Source organism: Thamnophis elegans, chromosome 3 (genome assembly GCF_009769535.1).
Source record: "Thamnophis elegans isolate rThaEle1 chromosome 3, rThaEle1.pri, whole genome shotgun sequence".
In the NCBI taxonomy this organism is placed as follows: Eukaryota; Metazoa; Chordata; class Lepidosauria; order Squamata; family Colubridae; genus Thamnophis; species Thamnophis elegans.
In genome coordinates, this window is record NC_045543.1 from 52,626,532 (window position 1) to 52,645,741 (window position 19,210).

Below are 19,210 nucleotides of genomic sequence, written 5' to 3' on the forward strand. Positions count from 1 at the left end.
TAATAAATAATAATAATAATAATCAGCCACAATTCGCTGGGAGAAAACCAAGCTAGGGACGATTTCAGAATGGCAGCTGTCATCTGCATGATTCACATACCTCTTCCAAGGTAGTCTCAGAAATGCCATAGCTGGAAATACCCAGGTCAGAGAGGCGGTCATCAATTTCATGAAACAGCTCCACAAAAGCTCCTTCTCGGGCAGCTTCATAGGGCAAAACATAACTTAACTCGTGGCCAATGTCCTCCACCAGCTTTGCTTCTGGGACGTGCTTCATAATCAGATTAGAAATTGCAGATACATCTAGAAGAATGCAAGGAGTCATCAGATTCTGCGGTTGCCGCTGTTGCTTTGTGCTGTACCAACTAAATATAATCTTTTCGTATCAGATATTGCTAATGATCGAAGTGCTTATCTCAGGGAATTGAAGCAATATAAGATAACGACTTCTTATTCATTGCACAATAAGGGAATTCACAATAGAAAATTAGACACAGCCTTTGATTTCCATGAATAGAAAGGCTTCATTTATCCATGGAAAAATTCTCAAGTAACAGAGAAAGTTCCTTTGGGTCATGAGAATCAGGGGTGCTACCTATGCTCTTTCCACTTCTATTCTAAGGCCCTCTTTAAAAGAGGAGGTGTTATGGGACGTAAGAGGATAGAAAAATTCCACCACCACATTAACAAGCAACAAAAGGCAACTGCCAGAAGCAAAGCCTAAATTTTTAACCCACCTTGTTTAGACTAATAATCTATCAATGCTACAGACTTGGACTTTTTTTAAAATGCCAAGTAAATCAACATCAATATCAATATCCCACTGGGCATTAAGAACTCCCCATCTGGCTAAACAAAGTGCAGAAGTTCGGTACGCAAGAAACAACCTTACCTATTGTTGGGGTGTCACTTTCATGATCACTCCCAAGGCCTGCATCAGAACTACTCTGCGAAACACTGTCATCCTAGTTACAGAAGGAAAAGTAATTGAAAGATCTTTTAGCCCAAATAGATCAAGAGGAAGAACATTTTAAGAACACTGCAACTCTGACACAAGAGCAATCAAGACAGGCGTTGAAATCAAATCAATCAGAAATCAGAATATTGCTATGTCTTTCAGCCAGGGGTGTCAAACTCAAGGCCCACTGGCCACATCTGGCCCACAGGGTGCTTAGATCTGGCCTGTGGAACCGCCCTGGAAACAGTGAAGGACAGACTCACAGTGCCTCTGACAGTGAAAATGGGGTTCGGGAGGGCCACACACATGGCCCTCCCAAGCTCCATTTTCATTGGCAGAACACTTAGGCCACCACAGGTGTCCCTGATATGAGTGACATCAAGCTGGCCACATCCAGGCTGGCCATGCCCCCCTGTGCCTCCAAGGTCAAACACAACCCTGATGTGGCCCTCAATGGAATCAAGTTTTGACACCCCTGCTTTAGACTGTCCCATTGTGCTCCTGGATATTTTGTATGATTATAGACCCCAAGAAAGAAGTTATCATACTTCACAAGCCCCATCTATTTAGATTGTTTTAGACCGTACTGGAAACAGCTCCTACCTTTTTCAAGTAAGATATTGTGCTGCTGCTGTTTCTACAGGAGCTGAGTGAGGAATCCACATCCTTCTTGACTAAGGTCAGGTAGTATCCTGTGCCCAACTGGTTCTTCAGGAATAATGAAGAGCCAACACAACAAAGTTTGCCATTAGATATGATGGCAATTCGGTCCCCAAGGATATCTGCCTCATCCATGTGGTGGGTGGAGAGAATGATAGTGCGACCTACAATTCAAAAGAAACATGCACATATTAGGGAAGCTTAGTGATCATGTGATTTTTGTTTTCCTTACAGCTCGGAGACAGCAAATGAACACCAGGAAAATAGGAACAAATTAACTTTCCCACACAACCACGGTGGTCCCATGTTTATCCAAAGAGCTTTGCAGATGTTCTTACAAAAGCCATAGCAAGAAGATATAGAAGATCAAGATCATTCTAGCTGGCGGAAATCTGATGCCAACTTTATTACAGCCCATTAATTAAAGCATAGAAATGTTGTCAGTAGCGTCAAGTTCTTTCTCCTATGCACAATTTTACAAATAACTGAAGGTTCAACTGGTGGAACACAGTCTATTCAAACACCATCTCATGAGGAACATCCATAACTCAATGGAAGCGAACACATGTAGCATTGCAGAAAGTCCCACTTTCAAACCTTAGCATCTCTAGTTTAATAAGTTGGACCGGGAGACATCTTAACTTGAAATATCAGAAAAGTAATAGTGATCGATTGCTCTCACCAAAATGTTAGCAAGACTAAAAAGGTTTCATCTGGAAGATCTTGGAGAGCCAGCTTAGGCTTAGTTTAAGCCAGGGGTGTCAAATTCAAGGCCCACGGGCTGAATCCGGCCTGCAGGGTGCTTATATCTGGCTCAGGGCCACCCTGGAAACAGCGAAGGACTGGCCCGCAGTGCCTCTGCCAGCAAAAATGGAGCTCAGGAGGGCTGCATGTGGCCCTTCCAGGCTCCAATTTTGGCCTTGACAGCCTCCTGCCGATCTCTGCCAGTGAAAATGGAGCTTGGGGGGGGGCATACATGGCTCCCCCAAGCTCCATTTTCACTGGCAAAGGGCAGCAGGAGGCTGTCGCAGTCAAAAACAGAGTTTGTGAGCCTGTTTTCATTGGCGGAGCACTCAGGCCACCACAGACGCCCCTGAAGCAAGTGATATCAAGCTGGCCATGCCCCCCCATCGCCCCTCCCCCCCGAGGTCAAACATAAATCAAGTTTGACACTCCTGGTAAGCCATCTTAGGTCTGCCCAATCTTCTTCTGCACAGAAATCTTTGGCAAACGCACCTTGAGTGCTCAACTACAGTTACATTAAATGGAATATTGAGTGTAATTAGGTGTTTCATTCTTGCATCCAAAGAAGATAAACAAAAATACACAATATAGATTTAAATTGTATAGAATCAGATCACTATCTGAATAAGCTTAATACTGTATACATTGGGAAGCCATTGGTTTCTGGGGTTTCAGATAGGATTCTTTCCTAGCTCAAAATGGGGGTAATAGAAATCGGAACCATCTGCATGTAAGGCAGGTGCTCTGCACCTAAACCTTTGCTCTTTTCTATCTAAAAATTTGCTTGCGACAACCACCACCCAGTATAAGCATGCAAAGTTTTATTGATCCACAAGACTAAAGAATACCTTGTCGATATTTCAAGAGCAACTCCCAGATCCCTCTTCGGGAATATGGATCCACTCCAGCTGTTGGCTCATCAAGAATGACAACTTTAGAACCACCTACAAAGGCCAGAGCTATTGAAAGCTTTCTCTGCATTCCACCTAGGAGACAAGTTTGGACAGATTTAGGCTCTCTGGGGATATTTTAATGTTTAGTGCTTTTATATTCTTACCAATAATTCTTTTATATGTGCATGGTATCATTGGATTGTTGTACACAGATTTTCATGAGATGGGTGGCCATGGCTAAATCTGATTGACAAATAAATATGAGGAACTAATCTTTTTGCACTTATGTGAATATATCTCAATGGGGAAGCAAGTGGGCAGGCATGTTATGACTGAAATAATCTTTCCCAATTAACTATCCTTCAGATGAGTTACATCACCACTAATTATTCTATAATTTGAGGAAGGAACATCCATGCCTTTAGGAGACTCTGTGTGTGTGTGTGTGTGTGTGTAGTATGTATGTGTAGATAGATAGATAGATAGATAGATAGATAGATAGATAGATAGATAGATAGATAGATAGATAGATAGATAGATAGATAATGTGTGTGTGTATGCCTGCGTGTGTATACTCTACTACACTACACTATATATAGTATACATATACACACATATATACATACTTTAAAATTGACACCATTAGATTTTTCTTGCCATTCTATAGCAATGATTTCTTAAATATGGATGGGCCATCTTGAAATGAGAGCTTGGTTTTCTTTTTCTTTAATTCACTAAATTCCTCAAGGAAGATCCTGTAAATCCCAGGATCTAGTGGAGAACAATTTTCTTCTCCTCCAATTTTTTTCTGACCATCCGGGAGGCATCTTCACGTTTGCTGCTCAACTGAGACCACCTCCATACTTTTTTCTTCCCATTTTCTTCTCCATCTGCCACCCACAATAAATCGAATGTTGTGCACAAAGATGTACAACTTCTCTCAAGAGTTTAGAAAGTCCCCTTGTAGCTTACAAAATATGAGCAATGATTTATCAGCCCAGAGAGCTCTCAACCTTATATTCTACAGGCATGCAGATAAGATAAGCAACACTAAATAACTGAATAATAGCAATTTACCAGAGAGTTGGCTTGTCTTAGATTTCAGTTTGTGAGGCAAGCCAACATCTGTAGCCATTTGTTCCATTTCCTTTTTCACCAGGTTTTTTGGCAGCCCCTTCAGGCGTGCGTAAAACCAAATGTGTTCTTCCACTGTCAGCCTAGGCAAAAGGGAGAAACAGATGAGAAACGAAACAGTATACATGCGTCATTTGGTTCATCTATTTTCAAAATTGAGGCTATGCCTAGAATAGGCCATTCATAGTTTTTATACCCAGTCACAGTTATAAAATATGATGACTGGGTGTTTTAGAACACCCTGTAAGAGGGGGAAATTAAAAAGCCATCTATACACAAATCAAAGAAGGTTTATAACAGCTTATCAGACCATTTATTATCCATCCTAATATTTCCTAATCAATCCTTTCTGTCAGATGCTTTCCTTCCTTGACTGCAGCTTCTAGAAGACCAATCAAGTTGGGTACAATAAGAATATCCCAATGGAGATAATGCAGCATTAGGAGGGCATGGTTGTTTTATTTATTGATTAGATTTTTGTCCCGCCTTTATTACTTCAAAAGTAATGGAAGGCAATGAACATACTGAACATAATACTCCTTTGTCTTCCAATGTTCACCACAATAGCAAACTTGTAAGGTAGGTTGAGCAGAGAGAGAGAGAGAGGGAGGGAGGGAGGGAGGGAGGGAGGGAGGGAGGGAGGGAGAGAGAGAGAGAGAAAAAAAGACATTGTAAGAAAACTGTATCACTTGGGGTGAACGCGCACAACTTCTGAGCATCTGGGGGGAGTCAGAGCATCTGAAGAAAGTTGCCAATAATCTCATTTAGTTACACAGTCAGCAAATGAAAACAAAAGGGCTCTATCTTGTAAATACAAATGAGTTCTTGCACAAAACTCTCTTTGCCAAGGGGAAAAATCATTATTCCTCCTCTTCCCTTACCATGCTTCAGTGGGCAGTAAATCTATTTACATGGAGCAAATGGGGCTGACAAAACAAAAAAGCCAAATTATGGCTTATCAATGCATTAATCCTGCCTGCTAATATTCCTTACAAGCAGATACACCTAATCATCCATGGACGGTGATATCAGATAATTGTGTAATAGGCAGAATGAATCATTGTTGGAGGATTGTTCCTCTCAAAATAAACCAGGGGTTAAAGCCACTACTTAGCCTTGTCCTTTATCTTCTGGTTTCTTCCAAAAGTTCCAAACACTTATATTTACAGAAAACAATAAAAACTACTACAGATGAAACTACCCATGATTTATTGTCTGGACCCAGTTCCAGGAACAGTCAATAAAAATAACCTAAACCTGCATTAGAAAGCCTTTATTTACTGTGTCACAACACAGTACACAACTGTTCTGTTTGGAGAAAAAAATGTGATTCTGGTATGTTTTCTTTTTAGTGCCGTAAAATGTTCCATCATGTTTTTTCTGAGGCAGCTCAAGAAGTTGAGGACATTTTTGAAGCAAAGCAATACATCCTATAGAACATGAACTTGGTGGACTAGCCAACATTAGCACAGATGCTATTCATATAGCAATAGCACTTAGATTTATATACAACCCCATAGTGCTTCACAGCATTCTCTGAGTGGTTTACAATGTCAGTATATTGCCCCTCGTAAGGATGAAAGGCTGAGTCAATCTCGAACCCGCCAGGATCGAATTCCAGACTGTGAGCAGAGTTAGCCTGCAATATGGCATTCCAACTTCTATGCCACCAGACATATGGGCAAATGTATACTCTCTCCCCACCATAACCCTATGCATTTTTCTAACGAGGAAAATAAATGAGTAGATATACAAGGGAATTGTGATTGGCAATGTGACTCACTCATCAAACAAGACATTGTGTTGAGGACAAACACCCAGATTCTTCCGGATAGTGCTGAGTTCAGAACGGATGTCTTTACCCAGGATGAAGGCTGTGCCTGAGGTTGGGGGGAATAAGCCAGTCAAAATGGACCTAAACATAATAGAGAAGGAGTTAGTTTCCAACATGACACAGTCAACGATGTATCAAGATGTCATTTCTTCTTCTATAACAAATTTCCCTCTTACATCGTGGTAGTTTTTCCTGCTCCATTGTGCCCTAAGAAGGAGGTAATTTGCCCTTCATAGAAATTCAATGTAAGACCATCTATAGCCAGCTTCTTGCCATCACGGTAAACTTTCACCAAGTTCTTAATGGAGACTCCAAGGGGAAGATGGCTTGGCTCTTCTTCCATACAAACTATAAAAAGAGAAAGAAAATCCAACTAAGCAAGTAATCAGATTTTTACTGGTATTGTGTGTGGGTTTTTTGAACAATAAAGTATACCAAAAATAATGGAGCTCATAGGGCACGTTGGGATATGATGTAGATGTAGCCCCTTTATGAATCCCGGGGAATACAACTGTTGGCAATCTAACTGATTCCAAGTAGAACTATGAAATGTCAGAAGATTTCCATCAGAAAAAAAAAATCTGGGAAGAATTATCTTGCTGCCATTTCTGAACAGACCTTGGTTAAGTTTATTTTGGCATCAACACTGCAGCTTAAGATCCAATCATGTTTTTGCAGGATTAGCCCATGTTCCATCTGATCCAACCTTTTTGAATTGAAAGAAATTCCAACATTACTCCTTAAGTACCCCTCTTCTTGAAAAAAATCCTCCATGCTTCATATCATGACCAATCCCTAATGAAGAGGTACTGCAAAGATCAAATTTAGAACACTTATTGAGAACTGTGGATGAACATTGAATGTTGGCCATATCTTATGTATGCCTAAAGACCGGCAACCAAAAATTGTACTATGTTAGATACCTCCTGGAGGAAAGAGGAAACAAAATCGGTCTTGAAAAACTCGGCACCAAACATTAAAGGTAGATCTTAAGATTATTAATGACCCTTGGAATGATGCCAAAGATGATGTGAATAAATCAGAACTGCTGGAAAACACTTGCTGCCCAATGTGCTGTGCATAGTATCTAATGATGATGATGACCCCTTTAGCAAGCATCTAAGATTGCAAATGAGTCACTTACTTTCTGATGATCCTGCAGCATGAGAAGGGAGCCACTGTCCCCCAGATTCCTCACCAAACCAATAGGATTTCATAAAGGGGAAGTACCAAGGTCTGGGAATGCCATATTGACCTAAACAGAATGCAAAGAACTTTTCATGAAACAAAAGAATCAGTCACAATATTTGAGGTATGAAAAGATGCTTTTGAAATGGCTGAACCACATTCTAGAACTAGAACACAAATTCATCAACCCATTTGATTTGGGATGCGCTACATATATAATTTAACCCTAAGTACTAAATCTGCTTGATTCTAGGTTCTTTCCATTTGTAAATCACATATACAAATGCATTCTTTTAATCGGCCTTCTCATTCACTTTGATTGCCTTCTAGAATTTCTACTTGTAACCCAGTAGTTCAATTTACTTTATTTCCATTTATTAAGGTGCAGACTGGATGATATAGTGGGATTCTTTGTATCTCTACAGTAAGATCAATTCAGAAAGATCCTGAATGTTTGTAATTAATTTTTCTAGAAATATATCCAGCAGGAAACATTGAAAGCAATATATAACATTGGTGTGCATGTATCCTTCAAAAACGATTTTTTTTCATTGTGCTGAACTGTTAAAATACCTTCTCTTACAATTTAAGAAATCTTCCTACAAGTTACGAGCCTCTAGTTTTTGCACATTCAACTCTGAGCAAATTAATCACACAATTAAGGATTTTTACATACTTCCCATATCTCAGGATTGTTCCTTTCTGGTTTTCCCCATAGTGAACTTTGGAGCCATTTCTGCAACTGAACAAATTAGTTTGGATTTTTGCTACTTCTCTAGTGGAAATGCTATGAAGTCAGTATTGCAGAATGGGCACTTCTCATTATGGGAATTCTCTTCTGATCATGGTTCCTTAGTTCAACCCTCCCATCCACACTTCCTGAAAGACTTCAGATGCTTTTATTTCTTGCTACTGTTTTTCTGTTTTGTCCCCTGCAGAGGAGCAACTATTCTCCCCCATCCTCCACAGGACAGTGGCTTTCACTGGGACAAGTGCAGAGGTGGTATTCTGCTGGTTCACCCGAACTGGTAGTGGAAATTGTGGGTGGCCCTGCCCACCTGGCCCAGCTCTATGACATCCCATTTAGGCCCTTTTTTAGCCAAAAGCACATGTGCGGAAGGTTGAGTGTTCCCACACTTGTGAAATGGTAGGGAAGATAAGTGAATACCACCTCTGGACAAATCGTTTCACTGGGAGAAGAAGATGGGACTTTAGAAACTAACAGGAGGAGGAGGAGGAGGAGGAGGAGGAGGAGGAGGAGGAGGAGGAGGAGGAGGAGGAGGAGGAGGAAAAGAGGAGGAGGAGGATTACTCACCTGGAAAAACAGACTCAATGTACCAAGTCATCGTTCCATATAACAAGCTATCCAGCACCATCATGAATACAGCTATGGTCAAGTTGAAGTTGTCTTTTTCCACAGGGCGTTCAAAGAAACTGTTCCACTGCAATCCAATCCCCTGTTCTTCATACAGGGAAACATACTCGCAGCCAAATCCAAAGGCAACAGGAGAAAGTAGGCTCTGGTGAAGAAAGACCACCAAAAGGTTCGTCTTATACTCTAAAAAGGTTCGTCTTATACTCTAAAAAAATGGTATATATGTCCAATGGTGATAATCATTGAACAGAAACATGACTCTGTGGCTTTGCCACAGTCATGTTTCCTTGCTCCTCGGGATGATGGGAAGGTTTCATACCTATTTAACATTTACATGAAGCCACTGGGTGAGATCATTCGCCAGCACGGGATCAAGTACCACCAATACGCGGACGATACTCAACTGTATCTGTCCGCCCCGTGCCAACTCAGCGAAGCAGTGGAAGTGATGTGCCAGTGTCTGGAGGCTGTTAGGGTCTGGATGGGAGTGAACAAGTTGGCACTCAATCCAGACAAGACCGAGTGGCTTTTGATGTTTCCTCCCAAGGATAGTCCGGATTTTCCATCTATTAGCCTGGGGGGGTGAAAGTTTATACCCCTCAGGGAGGACTCACAACTTGGGTGTCCTCCTGGATCCACAGCTGACTTTAGAACATCATTTGTTGGCTGTGACCAGGGGGGCCTTTGCCCAGATTCGCCTGGTGCACCAGTTGCGACCCTATCTGGACCGGGAGGCACTTCAAATGGTCACTCATGCCCTCGTCACCTGTAGGCTCGACTACTGCAATGCACTCTACATGGGGCTGCCCTTGAAGAGTGTTCGGAGACTGCAGTTGGTCCAGAATGCAACCGCACGAGCGATATCAGGGGTATCTCGGTACATCCGTGTTACACCTATCCTCCGCGAGCTGCACTGGCTCCCTATTAGTCTCCGGATGTGCTACAAAGTGCTGGTAATTACCGTTAAAGCCCTACATGGCACTGGACCTGGATATCTGAGAGACCGTCTCCTGCTACACACCTCCCAACGTCTGATAAGAACTCACAGGTTAGGCCTCCTCCAGGTGCCGTCTGCCGGACAATGCTGGCTGGCAACCACTCGGGGGAGAGCCTTTTCTGTTGCTGCTCTGGCTCTGTGGAACGAGTTACCAACAGAGATCCGGACCCTCCCCACCCTTGCAGCCTTCCAAAAAGCCACCAAAACCTGGCTGTTCCGGCAGGCCTGGGGTTGCTGACTTAAATCAGGTCACCCCCAATTAAACCGGATGTATGTTGTGTTTTTAAAATGTTTGTATTGTTTTGTGTTCTCCCCCTGTATGTTATTTTATTTTATTCGTACGTGTAAGCCGCCCTGAGTCCCTCCTGGGATTGGGCGGCATATAAACCCATTAAATTGCTAAATTGCTATTGCATACAAAAATGTTTTCCATGCAATGGGGAGTAAATATTATGGCTACCATTTCCAATCAGAGATCAGCAAAATAGATTAACGTGCATTGAGAAGCCATGTAATTTGGTGGAGCTGAAAGCTTTACAAAGAGTTGAAATGGAACTTAGATTTTGTTATACATTAATCATAGATTAAAGGAACCAGTGTAAAAAAAAATACTCAGTAAAATATCTTCAATTGCAGCCCTCCCAACTTTTTAGAAGTATATGGCTAAAATTTTCCATCCATGTTGTAGAAATGGGAATCACAGTTCTAAGCATCTTGAAAATTCCAGACTCTGGGAAATCTCTTTTGCTTAACCCACAACAAAAAGGTCTGCCTGCTTACTGCCAATACTCACTGCAAATATTCTGACAGAGAAACTGATATAGTTCTGCCAGGCCTCACATAAGACATATGGCAAATAAAGAGTAAAATAGACAATTCCTCCACAAGCTGCTGCTATGTTGGCCCTGGAGAAGAAGGTGCTGATGAGGAAGCACTGTGAGATGGTTACTACACCAAAGAGAGACAGGAAGACGAAAATCACAGTGGGGTCACTGTAGGGCAGCAAGTTTCCTTTCTGGATAAAAAAGAAGAGGAAGAGGAAATAAGTTTGTGTTGCACCAAACAATATACTGTTTAAAAAAAATACTACTACTACAAATGGCTGCAGAGCTTTGTCAAGTATACTTTCAGCATCCAAGTTTAGTTTTCCCCCCAGGTAAGAGGCGAAGACGACTAATGACCTTGCACTATCCATATTCTTCTACAAATATGTTAGACGTCTACACCGATCTGTTACTGGCTATCTTTTTCTTTGTCGTTTTCCAAGAATTCATAGAAATATTTTGGAGGCATCTAACTTTAACCCTAACCCTTTCTATCAATGACTCTGGGAGCTGAAATCTGTACTTCTTCAGGTTCCCAAGGTAGAGAGATACTGGTATTGAGGAAATAGATTCATGTTCTACATCAGATTTCCAGCCCAGCACCTTCTAGATAGGTTGGGCTATTCCTGTAACCTTGAACCATAATTGTCCTTTGCCCACTGAGAATTAGATTGGCTGGTTGTCTACTGGATTCTGAGGGTGCAAGTTTGGGGAAGAGTTCTTAATATTTTTAACCACAACATTAATCCATCAAGAAAGGGGTGTGTGTGTGAAACCAGTCTCACCTTAAGAATGAATGTCAGAAGCCCTGCGCTCATGAGAATGGGGATGAAGCTACTAATGAACCAGCTAAGCCAGAGGGTGCCATTGTTGAGGCCCATGATTCTCATTGTCTCTTTCAGCCGCGCTTCCTTTTCATATACAATCCCCTTGATGATCACTGCTACTGAGTAGATCCACGCCAAAGTCATGAAAAGAGGCATTGACCGGCTCAAGACACGCAAGAATCTAGAAATGGAACAGCAGGCAAACAAAGGTTTGGGAAGATATTTTCAGAGGCAGCTGCTATTGTTTCTAAAGACTCTTGGACTCAGGGAATTAAAAACAATTCCTAGGAAGCATCCGTGTCACCATCTTGAAGGTATCTGCTTCCTTTGAGATGGTTGAAGGAGGCTTCTGACAACACCTTCCCCTCAGAGCATTGTACTAGGGACTCAGCAGAAATTCTTATTATATCCTCCAGCTAAGGTAAGGTATGATTTTAAATTTGTCACAATATAGCTGGTTCTACATTAAGGCAGAATCAGAAATATCAACAGGATATTCATCTAATAAGTCTTACGTGTCATCCACGTAACATGGATAAGGCATCTGCTGAACATAGACACCAGTTTTCTTCTCAGAGCCTGTCAAAGTCCGGATGATTGCTTGTTCTATTACATCCTGCAAGTAAGTGAAGCCTCCCCAAATGTAGCGCATGTCGTCAAAAGGATCAGCTCGAGGACCTGGGTCCCAGAATCTGCAAGAACAGAAAAGAACAGTTTTACTCTTGTAGCGATTGTAAATTAAAGTTCTCAAGTCTGAGGCTACAGTCAGACTCTTAGCAAAGCTGCTTCAAAGGATGCTCACTTGTCCTTAATTTTGTTGGTCCTTTCCACGCTGTCGATATCCATCCGTATCTTATACTTGACATGATGGGGCAAATCCACACTCTTAGGAGCAACTTCAGGGAAAATTATGCCAGCCCAGAATCGTCTCTGGTCCAGCAGTTCCATGGATTTGCTGACAAGCCGCCCTTCATTAGGCACAGCTTCCAACTTGTTCAAATTGATGCACTAAAAAAGCAACAAAGAATTGAATTAGAAGCTGAAGTTTATTGGGGGGGGGGAATGGAAATCAAAAATGTCATTTTTTCCCCTAGGAAATTATTTTCTAACTTTGATTCAGGGTGATTTTTTTGCTTATTTTGCTGTATATCATAGTTTGTGGTGCTTAGAGAGCCTTGGTTAAAAGCATTTTTTTCTACAACCGAGCCTGTTCTTATGTTATTTTAGTCAAAAGTCAAAAGTTCTCTGACTTCTCACAACTTAATTTGAAAAGTAGGAAACCTTCCAGACACTTCAGACTGCAGTTTCTAAAATATTAAGACAAAATGATCGATGGTTAGGGATAATCAAAGCTAGAATCCAAAACAGCTTGCCTCCAGAAGTTGTGAATGCCCCAACACTGGAAGCCTTTAAGAAAATGTTGGATAGCCATTTGTCTGAAACAGTATAGGGTTTCCTGCTTAGGCAGGGGGTTGGACTAGAAGACCTCCAAAGTCTCTTCCAACTCTGCTATTGTATTGTATTGTATTGTATTGTATTGTATTGTATTGTATTGTATTGTATTGTATTGTATTACTTATAAAGAACCAGTTTGTCTAACCTATTATCAACAATAGGTTAGTGCCTTTCATATACACCACTTTTCTTACACAAAACAAAACAAAAAACTCCAGGATCCCTTGAACAACTGATGTGACAGAGCATTTATGGGTTACTATTCTCCCTTTAGGAGACTAATCTCTCTGTGAGGGACAGATAAGTAACAATAAAAGAGATTGTTTACAGCTCAGGGTTGAAATGAGGGGTCCTTGGTGCTCTCTGAGCTTGGTTGTTTCTTCACAGGCATTTCATTATCCAAACTAGGTAACATCATCAGTACTAGGATTGATAGTGTTACCTATTTTGATAATGAATTGTCTGTAAGAAAACAACCAAGCTCAGAGAGGACCAAGGACCCCTCACAGATAAGTAACAGCTAACAACAACAATAATAATAAAACTCAAAACAAAAACAAATCCCAAAACTCAACTACCACCATAATCTCTAATTCAAAAAAATCATTGTACATGTCTTTGGAAATAGTTTCCCTTCCTTTCCCTTTCTACATTTACAAAGTAAATCACTATTTACTTTGGACTCCATCATCCTAACAAACACAGAAAATAAAATAAATAACCTCCATCAAGAATAGGAGACTCACTTCCATAAAATGGGAAATAGTCATAATGGTTCGATCTGTTTCATTGAATGCATCCCGCCAGGTGTAAACAGAGCCATTCACTGGACCAACGTCCTCAGGGTGTTTTGCCAAGAATTGGGCAATCTCCTCCCTGCTCCATCTTGAGTCAACCATGTACTGGTTCCAAAGATTCTCACTCTTCAGCAAAACCTACAGTAACCAAAAGAGCAAAAGGGTTTAGTTAAACTGGTCCTGAAAAGAGGGGGGGAAAGAAGAGCTACTATCATTCATTCATTCTTTCATTCATTCATTCCACTTGAAAGTGCAGCTTGCTGTTAAAGAATAGGGAAGCTATGATATAGCAGTTTGCTATGTAAGGAGAAAACAATAACATTACCATTTCTACCAATGTTTAGCGATAATTTCGAACAGATGTTCACAGCAACCTCCCCCAGCCTATTAAAAGTCTTTGGGCAATGTGGTTCCAGGGAATGGAGGCAGGGAATGATGGGGAATTGCACTCCAATATGTTCGCCAGATAGAGAAGACTGTTGGCATGCAGAAACCCTATAGGAATTTTCAGTTCTTTTTATGGCTGGGAACATATTAAAACTGCTTGGAATTTAATACTGCTCTGGTCTTTTCCTAAGAACTTAGATTATTGGAAAACTTGGAATATTGGTTAGATCAGTTGCTAATTTTGTTGCCTTTCCACCGTTCCTCAACCTGCCATGTTGTCTGCCTCATGAATCTTAGTAAGGAAAACATTTATGCAGGAGATCTGGAGCGAGGTCTTCGCAGGACCCCTTACGAATCACAGGAACCTTGTACACTTATGGGAGGAGGTAAAAATCAGTGTCTTTTATCACACCCTCACCAGTGTATGCTCAGGGCATGCTTTCAATGCTGGATCCACCAGGTGGCAACCTCGTATAAGATCTCCAGAAAACCAGGTCGCATTGAACAAAGAAACAAACATTTCTGAAGCCAGAGGAACAGGATGGGAAAGAAGAAATTGTTTCCATTTGTATGACCAAAATGGGTCAAGGGTTTTTTTCTTTCTTTCTAAAAGCTCAGGCTGCTGACTGGCCATTTCAATCCTTGTGTATGGAGTAAAACTGCTAAGAATATTCATGGAGCAGTTTTTCCATCTTTATTTAGAAACAAGTCCTACTCAATTCTTAGGTACCGGGGGTACAAAACTACAACGCAATTTTTCCAGGACTGGTTTCAAGTGACACAAATTATTTCTGCCAGCAAAAAACACCAAATTGTGAGTCCATGCCGGCAGGATAAATTCTGAAGTGGTTCTGCTCCTGCTTGGGCAGGGGGTTGAAATAGATGGCCTCCAAGGTCCCTTCCAACTGTTCAACTGTTACTTCAAACTGTGCTATCTTCATGGAGATGCAGCCTAAGATAGGGTTGCCTCCCTTCCCCACCCAGAACTGTAACCTCTTTTGCATGGCTGCTCCATCTACTGTAGCAATAGCAGTTAGACTTATATACCGCTTCATAGGGCTTTCAGCCCTCTCTAAGTCTAAGCTGTTTACAGAGTCAGCATATTGCCCCCAACAACAATCTGGGTCCTCATTTTACCCACCTCGGAAGGATGGAAGGCTGAGTCAACCCTGAGCCGGTGAGATTTGAACAGCCGAACTGCAGAACTGCAGTCAGCTGAAGCTCACTTTTACACCATGATCCGGATAGTCCTCAACTTACAACCATAAGTGAGCCCAGAATTACGGTCACAAGTCATGTTAAATGTGTCAGCAAATGACTGCACCCAATTTTGCAGCCTTTTTATGGCAGTTGTTAAGCAAACACCATGGTTGTTACATGACTTTGACTGCAACAGGCTGCTTGCCAGAAACATAAATAAACCAAAAATGTCACAAATTGCAATCGTGTGACCCCGGGATGCTGCAGATGGCCATGAATGCAGGCTGGTTGCTGAATACCCAAATGCAATCACATGACTGTGTGTGTGGGGGGGGGGGGCGTCCATCAGAACTTTAAATCCAGGTCACAAGTAGCCCGGGACAACCAGCTGTAGGTTGAGGACTACCTGTATTTTTGCACTGTTTTGGTTTGGGGCAAATCCAGCTCCACTTTCAGTTTCTTTTTTTCCTTTTCTGCTCTTATTTTAGGGTTCACATAGCCCCAGACACTCGAATGTTGAATTAGAAGGCAAATTGATTACATGGCATTCGCAGAAGGTCCCTGATATTGACAAAAAGCCTTTGACCAGTTGGGACCTTTTTATTTCTCCCTTCTGGTTTCCTCAACTTCACCCTTCATTTCTTTGTGAAATTATCCTTTTTCCCAGAAAGAAAGCTAATGGTGTCTAGCAGGGATTGCAGTGAAAAGCAGATGAACTGGGAAGGTCATAGGATTGCATATAGTCAAATAGCCTATTATATTTTTTAAGGTAAGGAGCAAAAAATATCTAGCAGTGAGAGCAACTGCTAGAAAGAATGGCTGCCAGCAAACAAAAGGAAAGCAGTGTGGTTACATTTACTCCAGCTGTGAAAACACCCAAAAGCAGGTAACATTGACCTGGTTGCCTTGAAGACACTGGAAAGCAGTACTTTTTTTACATACATTGTCCTGATAATTTCATCAGAAACAACTAGGGCCAGATCATGAAGTGACAACCAAAGACTGACGATTATGTCCCGGTCTTGAAACTAGAAACTAAAATCATGCTCATATGATGCAGGAGACTACTAGGAAGAAGCAGGGAGCAATTAGAACCAAGAACCTAAGTTTTCAACAGAAAAATATCTGTATAGATTTTGCACTGAAGATAAGAAGAATAGTGAACAAGAAATAAAGAAAAGAATTCCAAATGGGTTTTTTAAAATAACTATAAGCCAGCATGGGTTTGTTAAAAACAGATCATGCCAAACCAATCTTATTTCATTCTTTGACAAAGTGACTAAATTAATAGACCAGCAAAATGCTGTGGGAATAATAAACTTCAGCAAGGCATTCAACAAAATAGACCACAACCTACTTCTTGATAAGCTAGAAATATGTGGGATAGACAGCAGCACCACCAGATGGATTTGTAACCGGCTGACAAACCATACTCAATAAGTCGTTCTTAACGATACTACGTCTACATGGAGGAAAGCAAGCAGTGGGGTAACAAAAGGTTCCATCCTAGACTCACTATCTTCATAAATGACTTACAGTAGGTGAGGGAGTAGAAGAGGAACTCATCAAATTTGCAAATGACACTAAGCTGGCAGGAACAGCCAACATGCCTGAAGACAAGCTCAGGATCCAAAAAGACCTTGACAGACTTAACATTGGCCCTATCCAACAACATGAAATTTAACATGGAGAAAAACAAGGTTTTACACTTAGGGCAGGAAAAACCAAAGTACAAGTACTTTGTACCTGTCGGCTGTCCCGACAGGCCTGGGGCTAAAGATTTTAACCCCACTCGAATTGTATGACTGTTGTGTTTTTAATGATGTATTGTTTTCTCATGTTTGTGACTTGTTTGTCCTCCCTCCCCTTGAGTTGTGAGCTGCCCTGAGTCCCCCCAGGGAAAAGGGCGGCATACAAATAAAGCATCTCAATCTCAATCTCAATCTCAATCTCAAGTACAGATTAGGTGAAACCTGGCTCAAAAACAGTAACTGTGAGAAGGACCTTGAAATCCTAGTCAACGATCACTTAAATATGAGCCAGCAGTATGCAGCAGCAGCCAAAAAAGGTAATACAATCTTTGGTTGTATAAACAGAGGCATAGAATCAAAATCACATGATGTTAGTACTGTTTTATAAAGCCTTAGTAAGGCCACACCTGGAATACTGCATCCAGTTTTGGTCGCCAGATTACAAAAAAGATGTTGAGGCATTGGAAAAAGTGCAGAGAACAGCAACTAAGATGACTAAAGACCTGGAGACTAAAATATATGAAGAACAGTTGGAGGATTTGGGTTTGGCTAAAAAAGAAGGACTAGGGAGGATATGATAGCAGTATTCCAATATTTGAGAGGCTGCCACAAAGAAGAGGGGGCCAACTTATTTTCCAAAGCATCAGAAGGCAAGGCAAGAAACAATGGATGGAAACTAATCAAGGAGAGAAGCAGCCTGGAATTAAGGAGAAGCTTCCTAACAGTGAGGACAATTAACCAGTGGAACAGCTTGCCTTCAGAAATTGTGGGTACTTCATCATTTGAGGTTTTTTAAAGAGAGTCTAGACAGTCACTTGTCTGAAATGGTATAGGGTCTCCTGCTTGAGCAGAGGGTTGGATCCAAGATCCATTCCAGCTCTATTCTGATTGGTTAGTTCTAAGCAGTTTCTGTTGGATTAAAATCATCTTTATAGATATGCCATCTCTGTTTATATAATGCATGGATACTTAAAAAGCATACAAAGTCTCATACAAAGATGAGACTTTATAAATTAGAAATCAGCAAAAATCAGCTACCTAGAGTTGCTGCAACAGTGAGATGGGTAACATATACTGGTAACTTTAATAAATAAATGACAATTGCTTAGATTAAAATGCAGGTTTTCAGGGCAGATACTGCTTGATGAAATTATTTTCAGACAATGCCATATGGAACACACACTATAGGTAGGTAGGTAGGTAGGTAGGTAGGTAGGTAGGTAGGTAGGTAGGTAGGTAGGTAGGTAGGTAGGTAGGTAGATAGATAGATAGATAGATAGATAGATAGATAGATAGATAGATAGATAGATAGATAGATAGATAGATAGATCTCTAGTTATTCGGGTTTTCTCCCGCGTAAAATTGGAGATGTCTTGGCGACGTTTCGACGAAGTCTCATTCGTCATCTTCAGGTTACTTCAGGCTTGGTGCTTCCAGGAGCAATGTGAGATCTCGGCTGTTTCTTCCTTTTAACTGCCAGTGGGGGTTTGAACTGATTGGGTGGAAGCTTGGCTGTGTCCTGATTGGGTGGAGGTGTGTTCTGATTGAGTGGAGGTGTGTTCTGATTGTTTGGGGGTTTGTGTTTCATGTAAGGATAGGAGGGGTTTAAAAAGACTAATTGTGCATTTGCAGTCTGGCTTCTGGTCCTCGGTCATGCCTCCTCATCAGTTTGTGTTTTTGTCTGTTTTTTTTTTGTGGATGTTTGGTGGTGATATTCTGTGTGGCTCTTGTGAGTGTGGGCCTGGTGTTATTCATCATGTTCGGGACTCGTTTATCAATAAGGGCAGGCTTCCAAATGGTGTTGAACCAGGGAAGAAGTTGGTTTCTCTTTTCTGATTGCGTTTTTGTGTTCTTCAATGCGTGCACTTATTCTTCTGTTGGTTTGTCCGATGTATGTGGTGGGGCAGGTGGTGCATGGGATTTCATATACTCCTTGATTTTCTAACTCAATTTTGTCTTTGGGGTTTCTTAGGATGGTGGATATTTTTTGGTCTGTGCAGAATGCTGTCTTGATGTTGTGTTTGCGGAGGATTTTGCTGATTCTGTCTGTGGTGCCTTTTATGTATGGGAGGAGGGCTTTTCCGTTTTCTTGTTCTCTGTCCTGGATTTTAGTGGGGGTTTCTTTTTGGATTAGGTTGGTGATCTTATTTCTTTGGAATCCATTGGATGTCAGTACGTTAGTGAGA

The 19,210-nt window shown here is 41.3% G+C and overlaps 1 protein-coding gene across 2 annotated transcripts in view; it reads right to left on the reverse strand.

Moving 5' to 3' along the window:
- Positions 1-19,210, reverse strand: part of ABCA1 (ATP binding cassette subfamily A member 1) — a 126,626-nt gene that overhangs the window by 32,268 nt on the left and 75,148 nt on the right. For both annotated transcript variants that reach the window (XM_032212831.1, XM_032212832.1), the window contains exons 12-25: positions 13,636-13,824; positions 12,237-12,442; positions 11,950-12,126; positions 11,393-11,615; positions 10,577-10,798; positions 8,727-8,931; positions 7,368-7,478; positions 6,400-6,571; positions 6,173-6,304; positions 4,333-4,472; positions 3,211-3,348; positions 1,562-1,782; positions 893-965; positions 101-303 (exon numbers count right to left, since the gene is read on the reverse strand). In XM_032212831.1, coding sequence (XP_032068722.1) covers positions 101-303; positions 893-965; positions 1,562-1,782; positions 3,211-3,348; positions 4,333-4,472; positions 6,173-6,304; positions 6,400-6,571; positions 7,368-7,478; positions 8,727-8,931; positions 10,577-10,798; positions 11,393-11,615; positions 11,950-12,126; positions 12,237-12,442; positions 13,636-13,824 — 2,412 coding nt within the window. The remainder of the gene's footprint in view (positions 1-100; positions 304-892; positions 966-1,561; positions 1,783-3,210; positions 3,349-4,332; positions 4,473-6,172; positions 6,305-6,399; positions 6,572-7,367; positions 7,479-8,726; positions 8,932-10,576; positions 10,799-11,392; positions 11,616-11,949; positions 12,127-12,236; positions 12,443-13,635; positions 13,825-19,210) is intronic.